Source organism: Heterocephalus glaber, unplaced genomic scaffold, assembly GCF_053883595.1.
Source record: "Heterocephalus glaber isolate CG9 unplaced genomic scaffold, H.glaber_assembly_v1.0 deba00000678, whole genome shotgun sequence".
Lineage (NCBI taxonomy): Eukaryota > Metazoa > Chordata > Mammalia > Rodentia > Bathyergidae > Heterocephalus > Heterocephalus glaber.
Window position 1 is genome coordinate 1,621,412 of NW_028258157.1, and position 24,976 is coordinate 1,646,387.

Here is a 24,976-nt window from a genome sequence, read left to right on the forward strand (position 1 = left end):
AGGGTTGAGAATTTCCTAAGCAGCATTAGAGATATAACATGAAAAACGGTTAACATCTTACACGCACTTAGTCCATTCCAGTACCTAGGGCACATAGGGTCTTCCTGCTTCTCACCCAGGATCTCAGAGAATCCACATCACTCTCAATTAGGCATGAAGATGGTGACTTCAGTTCTCAGGCATGGAGACTGAAGTGTATAGGAGAACGTAATGACCAAGCCCACACAGACAGCTGGTAGCGGAATCCAAATTGGAATTTCACTGACCAGCCTCAAGACTCTGTACTTCCCAGCACCTCAACGTACCCTCGCTGAACCCCAAGAATAGTAGTGAGGAAGACAGTAACTTGGAGGTTGAGCTGGGCCGAGATCATAGCTGTTAACATTCCTCCAGATTCTGTCCCAGAAAGAACACGGAATCTGGGTGTTGAGGACTTAATCAGTAAGACCACTAAGTCCGCCAAAGGAGTCAGAGGACAGCACGGGTGGACACACTGAAGCACATTTCACATTCTCATGACAGAAGAAGCAAGCTGTTGCTGAATAAAAGGGCAGATGCACCCCAAAGTTTTGTTCACTGTGATAAACAGAACAGGAATTAGGAAGAGGGAGGAAAATTGGGGGTTTGTGTGCTCTTTGTGCCACTTGAGATACAAAAGAGAGCGAGGACAGGTAGGAAGCAAATGCCTGCCAGCCAATGACATCTTCCCAACAGCAGACCAGTAAATACTGTCATGCTACTGGGGTTTCCGCTGTTACTGTGATCTCCGTTTTCTTTTTTGAAAGGACATAATGAGTGGCATGTCAAGAATCCTAGCTTCCTTCCGAACTCCTTCATTTCTCTCTCTCCCCAGTGATTCCATCTATGTAAATACCCAAGACAAAGTCTCCAGGAAACTCAGTTAACACAATAAATGGGCAAAATAAGACTTTGCTTACATTTAAAATATGATTTAATTTCCATTTGGAGATGTGAAAAACCTGACAAAGTTCAGCTTGCCATCCTGCAATGAAGAACTCATTTTAATTAAGCCCATATTTTAGTTAGGCCACAAAATTTAAGTCTACATACGTCTGGTCCATATCATGTGTGTGAGTTAGCAACATAGTCTATGATTGAATTTACAGCTGATTTAATCTGACTGCACTAATAATATTCACGTTGGTGGTAAGAAGTTAAATATTACTTAATTTTCTAATATTGCTCAAATTTCAAAGACTTGAAAATAAGAAATTCCACCCAGGATAATATGTTTCCTTCTTCTAGTTATTTTCAATGAATGGCAAATTTATTCTTGGAGCTGGAGAATTTTAACATCTTAAGACATATTTTTTTCAACATTTCTGCAGATACTTTCAGAAAAAAAATTAAAAGCATAATCTATCTGACATCATTTCCAAGCTAAAGTAGCCTAATGTCTCAACAAGAGAACATTCACCATTTCAATAGTCAGTATAAAAAGGAATGAAATCTTCTAAGTGCCTCGTTTCTATAAACATGAGAGGGAGGAACTTTGATAAAAGCATGTTTCTGACCTCAGGTCCAAAGTCCATCTGTAGAAAGTCTCTGTTTTTTCCTTTGTGAGTAATTTATTCTGTACACAGTACTCTCTCCTTGCATTGTCTTCATTATATTCTTGATGTCCTTCATATAGAGAATTATATCACATTTATATCTCAAAGCCCAGAAATGGAAAAGTTCATAAAATAACTACTTTTTATTAGGTCCTTAACTGACTGCAAGACTACACTATATATGATTTTAACAATAGATTTCAAAAACTATTTATTTAGGTTTTGTAATTATATTTTATATTTCATTAATTTATATACACATATAAATGTAATACTATTAACTCTATAAAGACAACAGTATTGAATCCTTATAACATATCTAGTTAAATTTCAGACACAAAATGAAAACTCTATTCCTGAATCCAAAGCTTCTGGCCAGAACTCTGTAACACATCCTGGTCTCACCTTGCTTGTCAGGAAGTTAAATATCACGATCAGGAAATACTGGCTTTGATCTCCCTCCTCCTGCTTTCTTCCTCACCAACTCCTTAAATGGAATCCTATTGCTGTTTTTCACCATTCCTCTCAAATTTTAGTCTTACTTTTATTTAAACTTTCTTCTTTGAAAGAATTGTGATAAGAGTTACCTTTCACCATAAAGTACCTACTGAGGATTTTCTTCATGCTAAACATTGAACTCAGTATTTTTGCATTCAGTCCACAGCAAACCAGTTTGGCAAAGGCAAAGCCACCCTTAAATGGCACACTGAAGGCTTCCAATCAAGTGACTCAAAAATCAATAAACATATTAAAGTGTGCTGGACTTTCTTAATTAAACCTCCTGTGTGCTACCACTGCACATCCATTAGCATGACCAGTAGATAGGCAGGCAGTATTAAGTGTTGCCACAGAGCATGGGCTAAGGAGAAAACATACACATTGCTGCTGGCCTTGAAGCTGGTACACTGACCGGAAAACCACTTGGTAGTATTTACTAAAGATGAGCACTTGTCTCCTCTAAGACCCAGCAGTTTCACCCTTGAGTCCATAAGCAAATACATTTGCAAATAATCACCAAAAAGCATGGACCAGAATGCTCCTAAGACTGGAATAAAAACAGCACAACAGCTGTAAAAAATCCAGGGGTCAGAGAAAGAACAGATAAACCAAGGTAGATCCATACACAGAAATACTCTACAGCAAGAACACATAAACAAAGGCTGACAACACAAAGGAATCTTAGCATAGTATTGAGCAAAAAAGCTACAAAAATACATGTTGTTTCTACATGAAATTCTAAATGCAGCAAAAGCAATGTTTGGTGATAAAAACCAGAATCGCAGTTATTTGGGGACATGGTGGTGGGGTAGGGGCGGGGCTCTGAGGTGCTGAGTTCAGTTTCTGGTCTGGATGCTGTTTATACAGATGTGCTCCATTTTTCAAAATTAATCACAGGTATTGCTTCTTAATCTGAACACTTTATTCATACATTTCATATATTAACATAAAAGGTAACTAAAGAATGTTTCTGCTCTTCGTGTTATACTTCATTGATACTTTAAACACAAAAAAAGTCAAACAAATAAACGTACATTACATTACTACCCAGCTTTTCCAAAAGTAGGCAGAATTTATATAATTAAAGAAAAGAAACTGGAGAGGGGAACTTGTAAATTCTTTTACATAAACACTTTAACCCAGTTTAATCAAATAAGGGTTTTACCAAGCAAAAACTTACCCAAGTGTTTATATACCATGGTGAAGACTCAATATCTGAACCTGAACTTACAGATTCTTAGCAGTTCTGCATCCATGTAGGAACCCATTACCCCGCTCCCATGCCCCTTCGTGCACTCTGCAGTGCGTGCCCAGAGACTTGGCAAGCACTGCAGGTCGGGGAGGCTCTCCTCCCCACTGAGGCTGAGGATCGCATGCCAGCCTACAGGCTGGGAGCACCGGTGTGGCGTGGGGTATACGCAGTGAGCCCACGTGAGACCGGGCGCAGCTACTTGGCCCCTGCTGAGCTTTTCATGTGGGTCCAGGGGAAATCGCAGTTTGCTTTGTGCAACCAACTGGCTTTAAACTGTAAGCACTTTGGAAGAAAACAAACAAGAGACACTCGCTGGCCACACCAAACACAGGCATGGGCGTGTGGCTGTCAGTGTGCGATGCTGATCAAAGGCAAGAGGTAGACGAGGCATGTGTGACTCAGGCTTGTCCCCTGAGGTGCCTGCCTCGCCAGGCGCCACCCGGCCACTGCCCTTGGACACCAGGCCTCGTGCAGTGCCCCTCGGAGGCATGCGGCAGCCCTGGAAGTGGAAGGCACACGGTCAGCACAACCAAACACAGACGCAGGCGGGAGCGCACGCGCAAGGCTGGGGAGAGGCACAAAGCCAGAATCAGCAGCGCCAGGACAGAGGTGGGTGAACAAGGCGGCACGGGCATCTCCACTTGCCCTTTGATGGGTGCCCTCCCTGCGTTCCTACTGTTTGAAGGGGAAAAGAAATTCTCCCAGCAGAGCTCAGGGGTCCCTGTGGCGGCACCTCCAGTTCTTTAATTAGTTACAGTTCTGGGTCAACATCAGCCTCGCCCTGGGTGACAGGAAAACTGCAGCGACAGAGTCACCTGCCCAGGGCAGCTGTGCGGCGGGCGGAGGCCACACACGGAGAGGTGCAGAGCGGGTCCTCCGGACCCTGAGGCGGTGCCCGCCTTCCAGGCTGAAGATTCTCAGACAGAAGCAGCACAAGAATCCTGTTTTCCTCCCCCCAGAGCCAAAACCAGTGCTCACTAGTACAACTGACAGCAGAGAAAGGCCCGAAGAAACAATCTCTCTGTTCTGAGACATTTTTAAATAACTCTGGGGATTTAAAAAAATCACAAAAGTAGCAGTCCGCCAAGGACTGAGGAAAGTGAGGCTCACCCCGAAGTGCCCCAGGGATTGTAGCATTGCTTGCCATCAGTCGCACGGAAAATACCCTGATTCCAGTTTAACCGCAGCAGAAACAATGTGGGAAACGGCCGCCATCCCAGTGTAACTTCTTTCAAAGCACTGGTTACTATTTAAGTCTTTTAACTCTAAATTACGAATAATAAATCTTGATATGAGGTGATAATGAAATTTGAAATGCTTCTGTACTCCCTCAGAAAAATTCTGTCTTATTAAAAGAACTGGTGATACATTGTCTTTATATCATAGCTGCTCCTTTAGTGTAAATAATTTCCTCTTTCATATTTAACCTTTAATATTTACTCTAATATATCATGGATTCATGTTCTCCCTACTAAAAATTAGAATTAATTTTAGATCATCTCCACTTTTATTCATCTTAAATTTCTATTGCATTTTCAATATATTTATGTATCACTTACTCTGAAAAATAAAAACTCATAGACTGACACAAAAATAAATGTAAACCTCATTTCATAATGTGATAATCACTATCTTCTAGTCACTTATCTGAATTATTATGTTGAAAACTATCATAATTTTTAAATCAACAAAACATTTCTATCACTTTCATATAAATGGATCAGGGCATTAGAGTAGATTTATCCCTCACAACATGTGACTAATGTGGTTTATAAAAATAACTCAGAATAAGTTCAAATTTAGTTATTCTTATTAACCAAAATCATCTGAAATTACAAATGTTGCCAAATATAAATATACAGTTTATACACTTATTCTATTTAAATGGCTAAGGATATTCTACGAGTTTTACAAATTTTGTTTAAATTAGTACCTTGAACTTTTTAACCTATTAATGATTTTAGCTAAACAAATGGAAATAAACAGGGATCCAGCATAAACTCACTGGAAGAACAAATCTGAAAATCATTAGGGTTTTGTGGGCTTGAAGCAATACTTGACATGAAAGAAAAGTTATTTAATATATGCAAACAAATATATGCATATTCCTTTATAAAATATAAAGAACACGAAACGCCTGGCTACATTGATCTCAGTTGTATAAAAGAACACATTTATATCAGTAACTTTTTAATACCTTAGAAAGTGTTGATTTTTTTATTATAACAATGGCTATCTTTGCTCTATAAAGAGAAATATTTTAAGAAACAAACATTAATTGAATACCTATGAGAAAAACATATCTAATAAAAAACATGCACTGTAACATTTGTGTTTCAAGCTATTTTGAGTACTCTTATTTTCAATACGGTTTTCAGCTTTGATTAAGGGGGACCATGGGATAACATTTAAAACACATGGCTCCAAATGGAAACAATTCTGTTTCATCTAAATAACAATCTCTTTCAGGTACATCACAAAATATTTGTATGGGCAACTAAAAATATGTCATTTTTCTGCCTACAATGTTCAAATATCTACTCCATTAATAAGAATATGATTTTGGTACAGTTTCTAATGTATTTGTTAAAAAATTTGTACTCCCCTTAGGGGTCTTTATGTATCTCTTATGATTTTGAAACCAATGATATCAAAACTTAAATAGCTAAGCTATTACTTTCTACACTGGAGGAAACACCAAAATCATATGCTGAAAATCATAAAGTACACTTAAAAATTTCTTTGGTGCAAAATACATTTGCACGACTAATTTAGTCTGCATACATAAAAAGTGATGCGGATGCACATTAAGATTTCATTGAAAGACTGGGCCGGGGATGTAGCTCAGTGGTTCCAGTGCCTGCCTCGCAAGCGGAAGGTCCCGAGTTCGATCCTTAGTACCAAAAAAAAAAGAAAGAAAAGATTTCATTGAGAAAATAACCCCGTGGCTATGGTCTGTACTGCAAAGTGTGCGTCTCCCAGCAGACGTGTTTTCCCATTCTGGGCACACAAATCCAGGTGAGGACGCACCCCCCACCCCTCAATCTTTGCGGTGCTTGCAAGGAGGAAGGCTATTTTCTTCTCAAGAGAAGAGCTATGGACCAGTCTCAGGAAGCAATACATTAATTTCACATCCTTCACTGTGACTTTGCCTTTTTTCTCCACAACATCTTCTGAGCCCCCGCCCATGCGGCTTGCTTTCCCATGAAGAGACACGAGGAGCACCAGCAGAGGTGGCAGGATGCCGCCGGCAGCCGAGGTTCCCACTCCCAGCTGCAGACCCTGGCACGAGGGCCCCATGGGCCCCTTGGGTCACTGCCAGTCTCTCCTGGGTGCAGTTGGTCACTCAGCAGCAGGCAGAGCAGCCCTTCTCAGGATGCGGTCCGTCAGGGGGCTCCTTCCTGGCCAGAGTCGCCCCAGGCCCTGTGTGTGCCGTGGCTGACAGCAGCCTGGCTGAGAGCATCAAGGAAATTCGAGCTTCAGCCCTGCAACTGACGGGAAACAACATGAACTCCAGTCTGACCAGGCTCTAGAAGATTGCAGCCAGGAAGCATCTTTTCCAGCCTCTCCCAGTGGAGCTCGCTGAGCAGCACCTGGATCCGGCCCAGGGCCACTCAGGTAATGGCAAGAGGCGGACTTTGGGGCCCTTTGCCAGGCACCCGAGGAAGCCACTGCAGATGCTAACAGGCTGGGGCCTTCGGCGGCCGGTGCTCCCTCCGAGTGGGGTGTGAAGCACTGAGCTCCACTTCAGTGCTGCAGAAACGGCAACTCCCATCAGTTCTCCAGAAATTTATGTTCTACACTGGAACTGGAATCTCTGTGTTTTGTTGTCTGAACCTCTACATCCACCATATAATTTCCATTTTTTCTCAGCAGTAAATGAGGTGATTTAGAATCTTGTATTTTATGTGAGACTTTACATTTGTATACTTTAACTATTTAGAAGTTACATTAAGACTTCCGCAAGAATAGGAATGAAAGCATAGGTGTTATTCATTACCCTGCCTCATGGAAACAGGGATCAACTAGATATGCAAAAGTAGGTGTGGGCACCGACACCCACAGCAGCAGTGTGTCCCCAACTTCCTGGGAGCATGTGGGGGACCCTGCCCTAGCTGGGAGGCAGGAGCATCTCCAGGAAGGACAAGGAAGCAGCCAGGTAGCCTTGAGTCTGAGAACCAAAGACTCAAATTCCAACAAGTGAGCACTGATGGTGACACAGTTTTGGAATAGAAGCCGAAACCCTTAGGAAAGTTTGCAGATGCAATTTGAGGGTGTTGGTGGGGGTCTGCAGGAGGGAGGAAGCCCTGGACTCCCAGAACTAACTGCCCCACCTCTCTTCTGAGTAGGGGCTTCTGGGAATAAATACAAGTTCTCCAAGAAAGGCATGAAGGTGGTTAGGAAAAAGCAAAATCCAGGTTTGAGAGAGGGAGTCACAGTCAGGAGAATATTTATATGAGACCTTGATTTTGAACACCTCACAAAGGGCCAGGGATTTAGCTCAGTGGTTCTGCTGCCTGCCTTGCAAGTGCAAGGACCCAAGTTGGATCCCCAGTACCCCCAAAAAAGGCATCTTACTGCTTCTTACTGAACACCTCACAACATAGCAAGTCTGAGCTCTGGAATGTGAAGTTTGACGTCTGTTCTGACCTACATTTCCCTGCTAAAAGTTTAGGGAAACTAATGGTAGGTAAAAATGACAAATACAAAAATACCGTAGATGAATCAATATAATGTTACAAGAAAAGAATAACTTGCATAATAACATTGCCACAGAAAGTAAAAGGTTATCCCAAGACTGTTCAGAAAATGAATGTGCACAGACTGTAATGCAGTACTTCAGCAGAAGCTGAAATAAGCTAAGGAAATGATATCAAGGTAAAAGAACAACATGGCTCAGAGTTAGAAAAACAAAGATAGCAGGACAGAACTCAGGAAAGACTTTGAAACAGAAAAAAAAATCTTGAAAAAGAAGAGTAAACTAGAAAGGTATAAGAGGAAAAAGCAAACAAGTAAGATTTTATACTTTAGGAGAAAAAAGATGGAAATAAAACAAAAGTAGAAAAGAAATGGTTAGGTCTGCATGCTAGTTGCTATGGCATCCGATTTGTAACAGTGAGACCGCAGCACATTTACATCTGTGTACTTCTTGGTTTACGTTATATATCAGTAGAAGTTAAGAATGACAAAATGAAGAACGAGACTAAAGCAGCTGACCCCAGAGGGCGCTGGCTGCCGTCCTTCATTCTGAGGACCCAGGCAGCATGCAGGCTCTCCCAAGGCGAGGTCCAGCGACACTCCAAGGCTTGCAGCGCCAGGCGACAGCCCTTCTTCCGGCTCCCTCTTCCGGTTTCCACCCCAGCCCTCTGGTCACTTCCTTTCTGCAGCATTAGTGACAGCGTGCTAGCGCTGTTCGCCTTTCAGGAGAAGGACTCTGAAATTGCACTGACCAGATTATGCCAAATCACTGCCTGCTCTTCTCTGTTTACGCTGCTGCTCGCTAGACTTCCTGTGAGCACCTAGGAAAGGGCTTTTTCCAAGCTGCTTGGAGAAAGGGAGAGGGAGACAGGAGAGGTGAGAGAGGGAATGAGGCGAGGAGAGTCCGACCAAGGAGCATCCTCCTCCGGGGCCTCAGAAGCCCATCTGTGCTGGTAACACCCTTTCCCGGCGCCTCGCTCAGCTTGGCAAGTAACATGGAGATGACGGTTAGACCTGGGGAACTCGTGAGCACTGGCTCTGTCCTCATGGAAACTGCTCTGTTCCCTCGGGCCCGTGCTGTTGAAGGCTGCACTTCCACCCGGCCCACAAGACATAAAGTATGTTCCTTGCCTATAGTGATTTGCAGCTCTTCATACCCTTGTGTAAAGTTACATCAAACCTCCAATGGTGTTTTGGGAATAAATCTCTTGCTGCCTTTATTATTTTATTTTATGGACAAAGTTCCCCTTAAGATATATATAAATTTTTTCTCAAAATATATTTTATATTTAGATAAATATGAGATATTATTTCAATCACATCTGAGTGACTTCATCATATGCAAATACCACTTTAATATTTGAATGGCTTAATCATATTCACATATTCTAATATGACTTGATATTTCATTCATATTTAATACTTGGATAATTATGAAATGACATATTCAGCATCATGCACATTGAGCTGAGTTACACAACATGTTTCAATTCTAATGATAGTGCATCTTCTATTGAAGTAATTCTTCACAGATGGTGATTAAGCTAAGCTTTAAAAAATCCCTTTTCACAGCTGTTTGCAGGAACTAGAGATCAGTTAAGTACAGACCTGAGAGTTTTTCTACTTCATGTGGAGAGAAATGGCTAGAACTCAAGTAGAAGTCAACAACTTACTACTTGAACATCACAAACCAAAGACTGAAAGTGTTAGTTCAGCTGAAAGATGAGGGGAGATATCTAGAAACCAAAGTAGGCTCCCTGAAACCTGGGTATAAATTATCTCCCAAATTTATGGTATGATGTTGGAGCTGTAGGAGCAGGAGCAGGAACAGAGAGAGGCTGAAAAGCTCTCCATGGCGAGGGAGCTGTAAGATTCAGTCCAGCCAGGTAAACTACTTTCAAGAACAAAAATCAACCCTCTTCAAAAGATCGTATAATAGGATCTTGAGAACATGTGATCTATAATGTCTGGTATACTGTAAAATTATTATGCATACAAAGAAACAGAAACAAAAACCCTTAGTCAAGTAAAAATCAGTCAGGCCAAACCAACCTTAAGAGGACCCAGAAGTTAGAATCAGCATGTAAGGACTTTGAAACATTGTTAAAAATGTGTTGGAAGATGTAAAGGAAAATATTATCACAGTGAATGAAAATGTGGGAGGACACTCAGTGTAGAAATAGATGCTATGAAAAAGGAAAGTTCCAGAACTCAAAGTTCTATACTATTGGCATGGAACATTAATGGGATGCATCTAATAGCATAATGGAAAGGCCAGAAAAGAAAATTAGTATATCTGAAAATAAATCAATAAACCTGAAAAGCAGAGACAGAAGTTTAAGCAGAAATGAACTGAGTTTTAGTGATCTATGAGACAAGGCCTAGAGAATTAACATATATATATATATGTATGTGTATAAGTATATATATGTGATATATGTATATAAATATGTGTATGCATAAATTCTTGAAGAAAAGAGGATGAAGTCAGAAATGTTATTTAAAGGAGAAATGACCAAAAGTTAGAAAAACATAAATGCATGAGTTTATGAATATCAGTATTTAAGAAATAAAGATATAATCTCCCCCACTGTCCCTAAGGCACACTATATGAACAACTGCTGAAAAGCCAAGATTAAGGTGAAATCCTGAGAGATGAAACAGTTACTAACAAGATAATATCTATATGAATGAAACATTAATTTACATTAGAACAGGTTAGGGGCTGGGGATTTAGTTCAGTGGCTTTGCCACCTGCCTTGCAAGCTCAAGGTCCCGAGTTCAATCCCCAGTACAAAAAAAAAGAACAGGTTAGAAGATAATAAAGCTTTTTTTCTTTTGTTTTCTTTTTTTCTGGTACTGGGGATCAAACTTGGGTCTTTGCACTTGCGTAGCAGGCGGAGAAACCACTGAGCTAAATCCCTGGCCCCAATAAAGCTTTTTTGAAAGGCCAAAAGATAAAGGGAAATTTTTTTTTTAAATCTATTAAGCCAGAATTCTACATCCAGAGAAAATACCTTTTAAAAATGAAGATAAAATGAACATTTTAAATTCATGAAAATGGAGAGAATTTGTTGCTAGCAGATGTGTGCCATGAGATTATACGTATATATGTCTACTTGGATATACATATGTGTACTTTGCTTGATTCGCCTTCTACGTATCTGTCTAAAGTTCTATTACATATCTGCATCATTTCTTTAAAATGACTCAGCGAACATATTGTGATGTATTTGTGTACAGTACTGCAATTTACAATTACAGGGGGTAAATTAGCAGATTAAGTGTGTCAGTCAATGTCCTACCTATAAGGAGGCTAGCAGCTGCAACACCTCAATTCGGGGTCCTCTCTGGGCGCATTGGCTACTAGGTACGTCAGTCAATACTATTAATTACTCTTGCAGCATATTGAGTATATCAGGAACAATAATTTAGTGGTAAAATGAATGTTGGCCTTTACTTGCGGTTGCTAGACAGATTTTTCAGGCACTGCTACCCTCTTCTAAAGAGGGCGTTCATATCAAGGGTCTTGGCACTTGACTATCGGTGTCTAGATCTCTATTTTATCTCTGCCCCTTCTGAATTAGGGTTGTGCTTTCTAACCTAAGTGACAGGCAACAATTTCTGACATTAGAAGATTGTTGCACGGACTCCTGGGGCAGTTGTGATGGAAGCGCTTCAGTGCAGGTAGCACAGCATTGCGAGTTCAGCCAGCTTTAGGGATGCCATGACTGATCCTGAGTAGTCAGTGGGGATGAGTGAGAATTCCCTTAGTATCTGTCTGCGTTACTGAAAGACTTTGTGAGGCACAGGGGAAAAGGAACACAGCCTCTCCCACTTGCATTCACCCTGAGTCTCCAAATCCACAGCCCTCCTGTGCGCCCCGCCTCGCCTGGCTGGGAGAAAGAAATCACTAAGTCAAAAGTCTCTGTCTATCCAACATAAAATACCAATGCAGTATTTTATTAGATGATAATAAACCTATTAGATGATAATCATCTCTCTCTCTCTCTTCATATAGATTCAGTTTGTTTGGTGGATAAATTAATAAATAAAGGAATATAGCACAGAACAGTTTAACGTATATAAACATTTTTCTTTTTCTTTTTTTTTTGGTACCGAGGATCGAACTCTGGTCCTTGCACTTGCACAGCGGGCGGTGAAACCACTGAGGTAAATCCCCGGCCCACGTATATAAACATTTTTAAGTGAACAAATTAAGTGAATAAAATTGCCAAATAAACACACAGAGAACTGATTGGTGCACAGATTTATAGCTGACAAGGGTTTAAAGGCCCAGAAATCATTTCTGTGTCTCAAGCAAACAACACCAGTACATCCCAAATACTTGTGTCATTTTTGGGGACACTTTATTGATAGCAGTGAACAAAGCTGTCCTACCTCCGCATGATAGCCGACTCGGATGAAGGTGCACAGTGGATCGAAGGCCCCGGTACCACACGTCAGGAGGTGTGTCCTGTTGTAGTGGTGCAAAACACGCACGAAATTTGCACACTCGCTCTGGAGCGGGAGGGAAGGGAAGACACTGGTCAGGGTGATACCTTGGTTAGGCGCTTCCAATGGTTAGGAGGAGCCTTTCCGGTGTTTGTTTCCTTCATACTGGAAATCCCCTGTCTCACCGCACGTCTCCTCGGGTAGAGAGGGCAAGAGGGGCAGATGGGAGGCAGACAAGGCCTGGGGAGAGGAGCCGGTGACTCTCAGGTGTACTTCAGTTCACAGTGAGTTACATTTTATAATGGAGGGAATCGTTTCTTGTGTATTCAAGATCCCAACAGAGGAATAAACAAAGCCCTGCTCAGAAACATATTCAAGCACAGATTTGCATAGCAATATGTTCCTCTGTGAGATTAAGTTATTCCCGATGCTGTTGTTTTTCAGTACAATGTAAACAGTGAATCAGCACAGAAAATCAACAACTAGGAATAGCTTTATTATTCATAAGGAAGCATAGGCAGGCTGTAGGGCTTTAGCGATCTCAGAGTTTTCAAGTGACTAGAAGAAACCCAATATAAGTAACATTTTATTGCAAGATTATGATTGCTATGAAATTCCAGCCCACAGGTCATTTTGTTTGGTGAGCCATCTGGTGTCTGTGGCAACCGCTGCATGCAAGCAGCAGAGACCCTAGGAAAGATTCCCTGAATGGTTGTGTTCTATAAAACTCTACCTCCAATAGCCTACAGCCCACCCTGACCTGACACTGGTGTTTAACATAAGCTTCTTGAAGACAGAAGCTTTACTTTACACATTGTTGCACTGCCCGGGTAATTAAGTACAGTATCTAATACATACACAATGTATTTGACAACTTTAAAACACTAGTCACTAGGTGCATTTATGATTGGTTTTCTGAATGGAAGAAAGCATTTACAATAGCTTCAAAATCACTGTGCCTAAATTAATTCTAGCAAACATCTTCTTATCAAATTAGGTATCGCTATTTCATTAGAATGAATTATGACACACCTTAACTCTTCATATGTCACCTTCCCCTTCCCTTCCTCCATCATTTGGTCCACTTCTGTTTGCACAAGATCTATCTCATGATTTCCTCATATTTTATTTTGCTTTTTTACATGCACCAACTCCCCGTGATGAATGTAATCACTGTGTACTGTAAACATGCACTGATAAAATTAAAGGCATGAATTATGAAATACTAAACTCTTTTAATGCCAATTATTGCTTTGAAGTGAATACGTGCAATATTCAGCACATATGATGATGTATAGGACAGACTGCAACCTCTGCGCTGAAAGTCCCTCCCATAGCAGGGTTAGGAAGGTGAGCCCGAGGGCGCTACCTCACTGGAAGGGACCCGTGCTTGCTATATCCCTTGACATGTTAAGGAGCACACTGCTCAGTCGCTGGCCCAGGGCAACTGAGTGTTCAGCTTTGCACTCTGGTAGCCTGTGTGTGTGGCTTTGGAGTGGGAGGGTCTGATCGTGCAGGCCTGGTGGAGGTTCTGTCCTCACACTGGGTGGCACCTGCTTTGCCTGTGATGACACACTGTCATATCCGAGTGACCCAGGGAGGCCACACTGTGGCTCTGCTGAGCTTAGCCTGACAGGTCCTGAGGGCACGCTGGATTAGTCAGCACCAGGCTGGAATTAGGCAACAAGAACGTGTTGACTCATTGCCTAGCTCTGATCTGGGGAACACGACTTGGTGTAATGTGTGTTAATCATTTAAGTGGCTTTTTCTTAGTAGACAAGGGTAAGCTCACTTTCAAAGGCGGCTCCGCAGGCCTTCCTTCGGGCTGTGTCACCAGCACATCACCACTCGTGGCCTGGCAGGTCCTCCGGCTGCTGCCCCCAGGAAACCAGGGATGGCACAGTGCCAGCCACACCCCACACACCTTGCAGAGGCCATGGGGAAGGGCACTGCCACCCAGAGGGAGAGAGCCCAGCACAGCTCAGATGGGCACGGCAGTGCTTTGCCTCTGCCACTCTTCTGACTTTGTGTGCTCTCGCCATTTATTTCTTCACTTACTTCTACTTTACTATCAAAGTGAAGGTAAATCTCATGATGCGTCTAGATTTGTCTCAAATTTAAAAAATAGTACCGTAACTTTTCCCAGTTATGCTGGAAATAAGCCTTAGCTTAAGGAATTTATAAATCCAAGATTATTAAAACAAAACAAAATCCCAGATCTTCATGGCACTCAGTTCCCGGTAAGCCTACACCGAAGCTAATTTTATATAATTATATATTGATTAAATGTATATATTTATATTTTTCCTTCTTGAACTAAACTGCAAATATGCTTTTTAATAACAAATAAAAGTCCTTTGTGGTTGAGCGAGAATATAATTGATCTGTTGAATTCACAATGAATAATACTTACTGCGTCTTTCCCTTTCATTATGCATTCTTCTATTTTTAGTGCTGAGCTGGGCCAGTGGATCTGAAACAGAAGATAATGGACGATTATGGCAACAGCATATAAAAATAAACCACACTGAAAAACCGGTTCACTTTCTTCTATAATTTAATACATTTCCATTTTGTTCTATTTTCTGGGAAGATACAATAAGACTGTTTCTTGTTCGCATAATCATTTGCATAATCGAGAAACTTATCTGTGAACTTTACTTCATGCTCAATCTTTGTTTTTTCTCAGTCTTCCAGCAGGCTCACTTCCTGCTCCAACCCTCAGAGCCGGGCCGTGCTGCAGCCCGTGGGGACCTCCCTTCCAGTCTCCCCAAACCCGATGTCTGTTTCTCCAGGCAGGTACCTCCTCGGGTTCCTTCTGCCTCTTCTCCACCTTGACTGTGGTGGGCTCCATACAACTGGCTGGGGGGAAGCAGGACGGAATGTCCCCCGGAAGACCCACGTGTGAAGGGCCACCCGGTGACCCACAGAGCTACAACTTCGGTTATTACGGAAAGCATCATTTGCCAGCTCCCGACAGCATTTCAGGAAGTTTTGCTCACATTCCAAGTTTGTCGCTTGTTTCTTAAAGATGAAGAATATGCCCTATACTTCTTTTTCTTCTCCAACAGTGCCTAACACTTTGCTGAGACCACAGAAATAAATCTAGAATTGTTCCACATAGTTTTGAATGTTGATTTACTTTTGAGACATTGTTTTCTTTATCCTTGTCTTTTCTCAGCCTCCTTTTCCCTCTTCATTTTTTACTTAAATTGTAGAACCATTCATATTATGCTCCAGAAACTCTGCTAATTCATACCTTTATTGTTTTTCTTTCTTTTGCTTTATAAATTATGTTCAGAGGATGGAATTTGCTATACTACTCTAGTCTTTGCTCATGGTCATTGGTCCTGAAATATCTCTCTCCTACTTCAGCTATTATTTATTCTGGTAGTGGTGAGCCTCAGCTGACTGTCTTTATCACTGAGAGCTCTGAGACATCACCCTCACCGATTCATCCCCTTCCCTTTCCACCTCTGCATCCTACTTTCATCTTCCTGGGAGGCAACCATTGCACCTTGCTACTGGGAACACTTTGTTTGTTTAACTATATTCTTATACCATGTATAGGATTGATTTGTGCATATATTTCTAGTTTATGTAAATAGTGTGGGATTTTGTAACTCTTCTTACTTTTTTCATGAAGAACTGGACCCAGGCAGTCTGTTGCTTCTAATTGCTTAGTGATGTCCAGGGTGAGAATCTGCCACATTTTCTCCCCAACTTTCCCAAGGATAAAAGCTTCAATTGCTCCACAGGGCCCTTTGGGGTCTGTGTATGAACAGCATTGGTATGGACAACCAGGGGTGGAATTACTGGGCGCTGGGGTGAACATGTTTGGCTTCTGTGAACACGGTGCTGCAGCAGCAGACTGGAATGCAGAACCCAACATGGCAGCCTGCCTGCACCAGAGATCCCACAGCTGTGTCCTCACTTGCCTTTATCAGCTTTTGAATGTTTGTGCTGAGCTTGTAAATATATCCAAAATCTAATAAAACATCTAATATCATCCTTAGCACAACTGTGATAGCCAACCTGACTCCATCTTGTGCCTCAACGCCAGTTTGTACCCGTGCTTGAACGAAGTGCTTGCGCTTGGACAAAGCACCCAAACCCCCACATCCTGCTCGGTAGTAAACTGGCTGCAGTCGCAGGGTGTTTGGTAGCTCACCTAGTGTGTGTGAAACTTCCTTGTGCCCCCACTAACCTGGCATGGTTCTGCTTCGGTACAATCCCGCTTGCTCTCCCCTGAGTCCTCCCCAGCTGAAAGCATGACTTAAAAGGGGAAATCAAACAGCTTCCCATGGCTGAGGAACCTTTCTGGGCACTAGCATCCCTTGGGCACCAGCTTTAATAATCGGGCTCGAACCTGGCAGATCTCTATTGTTCTAACTCGCTCATCCCTATCACAACCTTACCAAGGAAGCTTCTTTTCTAAAATATGCACTTTTTTTTGTGCAAACCTGTAGCTAGATCTGTAGCTAGAACCACAGAACAGTAGATCCACTGGTGACCTAAATGATGTCATCGTCTGAGTGACCGTGGATCCTTTGCCCCACGTTTTCAGGATCCATCGCCCTCCTGCCAGCCCAGAAGAGCTCCACCATGCTCATGCCTATGTCTCCCTCAGACTCCCGTGGGGACCTCGTCTCCTTCGAGCACGTGGTGTCCTCATGGGCTATGTAGCTCCACCCTGACAGACTCCGTCTGTCTTTGAGGGAGGCTGATCCCAACCAAACTCCTTTTTATTTTTTCTTTATTACCACTAATGAAGCCAGGCAACCTCACACGTCCTTTGGTTCTCTTCCCTTTGTAAGCAATTATTATCATCAAGTTAACATTTTGGTGAAAGAGTAGAAGTTTCCTAGCTAGGTAGCGTGGGCCCTTGGGCTGTTATTAATGTTCTGACACATACTCTCTTCCTCCTTAAGGTGCTTGAGAGTCCTGGGGCCCTTGGTGGGAAGGATGCAGGCACAGCCCCTAGGACCCTGGGTCAAAGTTCATTCTTGCCAGTCTCCCTCGCTAGGACACAATCAGACTTCTGACTGTGGAAGTTCCTTCCTCTGAGGTTTCTTAGGTGTCCTCCCCTTTTTTCCATCCCCATCTGACTCGGTGCCTTGACAGCTTGGGAAACCACTCTGGTTATTGAGCTAAATGTTAGGTACTGCAGACTGGAGGTCTTCTCTACTTAGTGAGTAAACTGTTTGATTATTTTAGAGCAATGGCCAACATTCAAAATAAGAAAATTTGGGTTAAAATCCAGCTTTATGGCATCACAAAAAAATTCTAAAAACAAGCCACTCCGGGTAGGTGCGTGCTTGTGCGGCAGGACGTTGCTGGGGGTGACAAGTAAAGTCTTCTGTCCTTTCACCTGACTTGCCCCTGTAGGCATTTAGTTCTTGAAATCTGACATTTATGTTTGAATCCTGGGTATGTTGAAGAGGTGAGATTTTTTCTTAAAGTTATGTCTCATAAAATATGTCAGGCAATTGTATTTCAGAGTGGAGGAGGTCATCACATAGCTCATACACTACCCAGTGGAGTCCAAGCTCTGAAACCTGAGGAATGTTGGGAATTCCTAAGAATGGTGACAATGTCATCGGGATAACCATTGCACGATTTGGGTTATTACCCTAAGAATAAGTGCACCATGCTTCGAAACCTCCTTCTGACTTGCAATGAGCCCCCAAGTGGCTCTTGCTAACAGTATTCAGATCAGAGTTCTCTGGCTCCCAGTTCAGTGTACAAATTTTAAATGAAGGCACACCAGTTTTCTATCTTACAGGGCAAGGAAAAAAGGGCAAGGAGAAAGATTAAGGATATGAAAGAAAACATGCTTTCAAAAAAACCCTAAAGCACACACAGACAATCTCAAAGTGGAGGGTCTTGGTCTTAGCAAGGAGTCCCCGTGAATGGTGTGTGGCTCGGGTGGGACACGGGGTGGGTGTGCCCATGTCAGGGTGGGTGGAGCAGTGCTGGGCCCTAGGGGGGTCACCAACCCCGACCCACAGCCTGGGCTCCCCAGCATCGCTGCAGGATGGCAACTTTATCTGGTCTGTGATTGTTTTGGTAAACACTGCACTGAAGGAAGGATTTTCTTAGATTATTTATTTCTAAAACTCATCATTTTACCTAATGATTAAAGTTGGTTTGGAATTACGTCTTCCCTGGGATGCGTAAATCATTCAAATGCATACATTAGAGTAGATACATACAAAGAGACTTTCTATACCTATGTGTGCAGAAAGTCAAAACACAAATTTATTTTAGGATCATGTGTCATTGGAAAGATTTTCATGATTAATTCATTCATCAATATGAATAGAGAACACTTCATCCGTAATTCAGAATAATGCATTGATTCTTAAAATACTTGTAAGTTGCAGCAATTTTCTTTTTAAAATATATTAGCATCCTTTCTTATCTGTTTTTATTACTATTTTAAATGGTAACTTCTTTAGGCTATGTGTCTGGAACATCAAATCCTATACTTTCTTAAGTTGCTCCGTAATGATTATTTCCAGAACTATGTAAATGTGCTGTTTGCAGGGAAATTCTCTATAGCATTTCTATACTCCTCTGGATGACTTTTCTTCCAGACTCTCTTTTCAAATAGTTTGGAAAGAGAAAGACAGATTCTCTATCCAGGGAATGAGGAAGATTTATTTCCTGAGCAGAATAATAACACCAGTGTCTCCCTGTGGTCAAAGGTTGGACACATTTGCTTCCAGTCCCCTCGCAGATGACCCCCAATGTCACAAGGACCACGGTGTGCAGGGTCTGCTGAGCTGGGCCTGTGGAGCTGGGAGGCTGAGGGGACCTGAGGCTCTGGCCGCCCGCCGTGCCTGTGTAAGAGAGCCCTTTGTCTCTGAGCCTGGACGTTAATGTTTTCTGACAGTGTCTGTGAAACTGTGACAGGCCAACTTATCTGAAATACGAGGCAAAATCTTAGACTCTTCACAGGTTTTGACATGAGCAAAAGATAATGCCTTGTGTGATGGTGAAGACCATAAATGGCTTTTCTAGGATTGTCAGAACATACCTCACTCCTGGCAGCAAAGCTAATGATGGCAACTGCTCTAAAAGCGGCAAAGTTACTCTCCTGGACACACTGTGTGAAGCATTTCACAGCAAAGCCTTTCCTGGTGTATTTGCAGTAGACAGCATTTCTGTTCCTTTGATCCCCACAGTGTCCTTGTTTTCTGTAAGTCTGTAGTGATTTGTGTGCCTAATTTTTGCCCTTGTTAGACTATAACTTCAGAAGGCAAGGCAGTGGCTCATTTCTGTGCGCTGCCCAGGCCTCTCCAACCAGGGCTTCACGAAGCCCGCGTATCCCCTGGGAGCTGACTGGAGTGTAGCCATGTTTATCACATTCTTTGTAGAGTCAAAAATCCACCAAAGAAACTCAGAGTAGCAAAGTTTGAAAGATTAGATTCACTGGCGTGAAAATGCTATAAAGAGTGTCAAACGAATCAGTAAATATTTCCAGCTTAGTCAGGACAGAAATACTGTGGATGCTGACAATAATCGCAGTTCCCAAAGTCTGGTAGGCCCCCTTCAGGCAGGTAAAAGGATATTGATCAGATCGCTATAGGCAAATGAGGGAGCGAGGAAAAAATTAAATCATGAGTGCTCAGGACAGCAAAATCTGAGCCATGGGACAATTTTGCTAACTTTCTGTTCCTTGATTGAGTTTGATGTTTTTGTTGTTGTTGCTGCTGCTATCTTTTTTTAAAAGCAGAGTTTAACAGGCTCAGGACTGAAGCCAAACATCAACTCAGGTGGTAAAGCGTGACAAAGAAAGGCCTCACTGGAAATGGAAAGTTATTTTTTCAGGCCATCATGTATAAATGTTCTGCCAAGCTGAAAGGGAAGTGATTTTCTTCATTTGTTTTGGCAGTCAGGGTGTCTTTTGGTTCTGCTCCAGAGTTTAGCATTTACAAAAACCCATAAAATTAAGCTATTTGCTCTTCACACAACATTTTTAAAGGCAATTAACAACAGAGTGTAATGTTATTTCCAAATTCTATCAAAAAAGTATAAAAAGCAAAAGGTTAAATACACACCATTTTATCACAACACTACTATAATATAATTTAAGTGTTTCATGGCACATTAACAGGCCATTTACAATTCTTATCTCAAAGAACAAATAAGACAAAACGCAAATAAAATCCCAAAGTAGTTTTTTCTGGGCTCTCTATTGAGTTTCTTAATTGTACCAGGATTAAGAATTTAACTGCTTATCATTACAAGATATTTCAACACTTAGATTTATGAGAGCAGAAACAAATTTACAAGGGAAGAATTTAACTCTCTAAACTTTTGGTTTTTATTTTAAAAATGAAGTAAAATAACCAGTTAAAATAATCAATCTTCATAGAATATATTTAAATGACTATATTCACATTATAATCTCACTTAATATTTTCTTCCTACTTTTATTATTCTAATGAAAATGGTTGTTTATATTTAATTTTTCTTTCTGTATTTTACATCTTTGTACAGTACCAGGGCCCATCAGCGTACTTTCTAATTATACAACCTATAAATATCATTGAAATCAGAACACTCATTTTGAATGTGGCAAGTTGAAATAACCCTAAGGACTTATTAATGTAATGGCAGCCCTTTGCCTTGTACCCAGTGCAACCTCACTGTTTGTGCCTTCACATTTCACCATGATTCAGCACTCTTGTGTAGTCTTCATCGGAAGTTTAACCTTTGGGACTATACCCAAAATTAGTACTTAAAAGGCTTGTTCTCTAGAACACTTCAACTAGAACGATGTTATGACCCCACAAACAGTAGTGGCTGGATGAATGTCCCGTTTTTACAGACACAATTTATTCAACTTATCATCATGTGAAACGGCACCTCACATTAATATGTAAATTACATTTTAATGTGTTTCTCCCACTTTGCAAAAAATTAAATTGTATTATACCAGAGTTTTCACCTTTGATGCAGTAAAGATGAATAAAAGAGAAAACGTACATAGTTTTATTAAGAGAATTGCCTAGCTTACCTAGAGATATCCAAGTGAAGAATTATAATTTTAGCTTAAAAGTACAAGGGCGAGAGTCATTTCAGAAACACAAGCTAAAATTTAGAAACTTAAAAACTGTTCAGCAGAGTCCTCTGAAGCAGAAGTTTATTATTGAAGATGGAGTACCCATGAGTTCTCATCGAATGCAGCTTCAGTGAATGAACCTGTCTACTCCTGATGTCTTCATGGAATGGGAAAGGGAAACAAGATTTCACGGCTGCGGCCAGCGCTGGCGCCTTCTCAAGACGCTAGAGGAAGTGCAGCCAGGCAGAGGGGAGAAGCAGCACACTCCGTGGCTCCAGGCTCTCCCTCCTTCCATCTCCCAGCGCTCTGCTGCTAAGCCATAGCTCCCAACTGCAACTCTAAGTGCGTGGCGTAGTCAGTCCTCCAGTGCCTCCCTGTGAGCAGCACTGATTCCCTGTGGGCCGTTCCCAGCCATGTTTCCATCCCTCATTCCCGTGGGGTCCGTGTTTCCATTCCCACACCTGCCCGCTGCACGTAGGACATGAGTTACAATTTCAAGCTGCTGTAACACTTCGGTCTTCCCTCCTCCTGCTCTGCTCCTAATGCCAGTTTCCACCTACCACATTCTTCAAAGTCTAGTTTCAATTATTTTACCTCCAGGAACTGCATCTCAAGCATTTTTATGATTTCCTTTTGTTTTACTTGAACCTGTATAACAATTTACAGTGTGGACTGATTTATTCACTTCTGCAGAATTCATATCCCCATATATGTTTCTGGAACCTAGTTAAGTAGCTCCCCTAAAACCTGTGGTTCTCCTATACCTTATCTAGGAATGGCAACACATTAGAATCGTCTAGCTTAACATTAATCACGCTATGAAGTATTGCAACACTGCTGCTCATTGTTGAAGGCACTGCTCTAGGCACTTACTAACTCACATAATCCCCTAAGAAGAGCGAAGAGAAAGGTGCCCAGGGTGTCTGTCTCTCTTTGGGATTGAGAAAGTGAAAAGCAGAGGGGTGGAATAAGGGGTCCTGCAGGACTCTTCACACAAGCGGTTGACTCAAGATGAGTGTAGAATTGTGTCCTCTGCCATTACATCCTATTACTTGTCAACAGGCCTTATTATAATGCATGTAAATTAAAATATATTGACGTAACAGAAAATAAAATTAACACACTGGGTCTTTATGTTAAGGTTCAAAGAAATGTAACTGTCAGTCACCTGTACCTTATTCTGGAAATTAAATGTTGATCAGAAAGATTGAGGCAAAATTTCTCCATAGTAAAAAAGCACAGACAGACTCACCATATCTAACACTTCTTTATGGTAAATATGAATGTGAAAAATATGATTATAGAAATAATTTTTTCTCAAAAATATACAAAGTAATAAAATATGTTTTCAAATTTCTTGGGTTCTGTATGGAAAAACTCTACCATGTCTCATATCCAGAAGATTCTGTTTTGAGCAATACTAACACAAATTATAGCTCTCTGATTAACATACTATTCTGACCACCACCTTTAATACTATTACACATTATTAAAATCTTTTAAAGCCTCAGGAAATTGTTTTGAACTATAGAACAATTGTGTAAGTACTATATTAAACCTAAAAAATGCCAGCATATTTTGCAATTACTCCTCTTTTGTGCTGTTGGTTTGGCTTTCCTTGCACAAATTTTTGCTGTAGCTACCATATTAGGAGTGTGCTATGAATTAGTTGTTTAGCTCTTGAAAAATTTAACAACTAAGTTCAAAGTTCAAATAACTGTTCATCAAGATAAAAGTAAAATTTATTCCTGCTAAGTGTGAGTCTGCTAGTCAGAAAATCTAATGTTTACATAATAAACTATTACTCTTTTTCTGATGTACCTTGATGTTTCAAAATGGATAAATACATTGGGATCCTGGGTGTAAAACTATATATATACATCTCTTTGCAAATTATCCAGATTGGAAGTTTTTTCTCAATACAAAAGCATAATTTAATAGTTGTATAGTAAGTGAAGGAAAATTTTATGAGGTCTATCCTAACGGAAGAAAACTGAAAGACATTTAAAACACGAATACCCCTGAATCCTCGTGGTGGAGCCCCATTCTATGTAGAGAACGTGGAACCGCCACATGAAGACTTGTCTACAGACAGACACAGGGGCGCGGGTCGGCAGGCAGTGAGGGAAGTGTCCACGGCGATGCTCACCGCACTTCCCCACCACCTGTGCACAGTGTCCTGATATCAGCACACTGTGATCACGAGGGTGCTTGAAGTTTTTTCACCTAGATAATGTTTTCATCTACTTCTGCCAAAGCTCCTCTTGCCCCACAATGGTTTAGAGAAATAAAAGGAAACAAAGTGTATATCAGAAATACTTCTTACTGAGGAGATTGCCGAGGAGACCTCTTACCGAGGTCTAATGCATCAGGATTTTAAAGACTGAGAGAGTTGCAAAGTGGCCTTGTTTGGGTGGGCTCTCATCCCAAACAAAGGAAAGGGAACTATAGAGCCGGAAGTTTTAGAGTGGAGAGTATGGTTTTCTAGTGAGCAGAATTTCATTGTATTATTACATTGTCTGAAATCCAACAAATTACATCATTTATAAAACAAAGCCAATTCTTAAAAATACTAAAATACAATACACTATGCTTCTCAAATGTTAGGTTATTATCTGTTTCAAAATTGTGTGGGGAATAGTCAGTATTGTGTGTGTGCCTATCAATATAACTTCTGTTTACTATAAATAAAGCAATTGTTCCCTCAGCACCACATAATAGGGTCGGAATTCCACAGAATCTACAGGGACACACTCTGGTCCAGCAATCACAACCTGGGTGCACATTACAATCACCAAGGCTGGTTTTATTGTGTTGCTGTTGTTGTTTGTTTATTTGTTTCATTTTGTTTTGGTACCGGGGATCAAACTCAGGACCTTGGGCTTCCGAGGACGGTGGCGGAACCACTGAGCTAAATCCCCAGCCCTGGTTTGGTTTTTGAGACAGGGTCTTGCTATGTCATTCAGGCTGGCCTTGGGCTCACTCTGTAGCCCAGGCTGGCCTCAAACTCACGGGGATCCTCCCACCTCAGTGTCCCAAGTGCTAGGATTACAGGTATGTGACACTGGGCTCGGCCGGGGCTGGTTTTACAAGCATCAATCCTTACTGCTCGCTTTATTCTAGGGGGTGCGGGCAAGGCACACTACTTACAAGAGTGTGTTTGCTCACTGAAGTGCAGCCATGGTTGGAATTTCTGCCACATGCAAAACAGAATCCTTCACATTTCCCAGAGGAACATGGGCAAGTGGTGGGTAGGGGGAAGCGGTCCGCCAAGAAGGCAAACAAAATTAACTTCAAAGAAATCCGAGCAACTTCTTTGTAAGGTTTCTGGCAGTAAACACAGCGGGATCTGCGGGAGGGCAGAGTGAAGAGGGCAGAGCTGCTGGGGACGGTGAAGGCGCCCTGCGTTCTTCCGCCTGGGTCTTC

At 41.6% G+C, this 24,976-nt stretch overlaps 1 protein-coding gene across 3 annotated transcripts in view; it reads right to left on the reverse strand.

Moving 5' to 3' along the window:
- Sema3e (semaphorin 3E) overlaps nucleotides 1-24,976 on the reverse strand; it is a 243,798-nt gene that overhangs the window by 79,338 nt on the left and 139,484 nt on the right. For all 3 annotated transcript variants that reach the window (XM_087206757.1, XM_004839770.4, XM_087206758.1), the window contains exons 3-4: nucleotides 14,891-14,950; nucleotides 12,424-12,543 (exon numbers count right to left, since the gene is read on the reverse strand). In XM_087206757.1, the coding sequence (XP_087062883.1) occupies nucleotides 12,424-12,543; nucleotides 14,891-14,950 (180 nt within the window). The remainder of the gene's footprint in view (nucleotides 1-12,423; nucleotides 12,544-14,890; nucleotides 14,951-24,976) is intronic.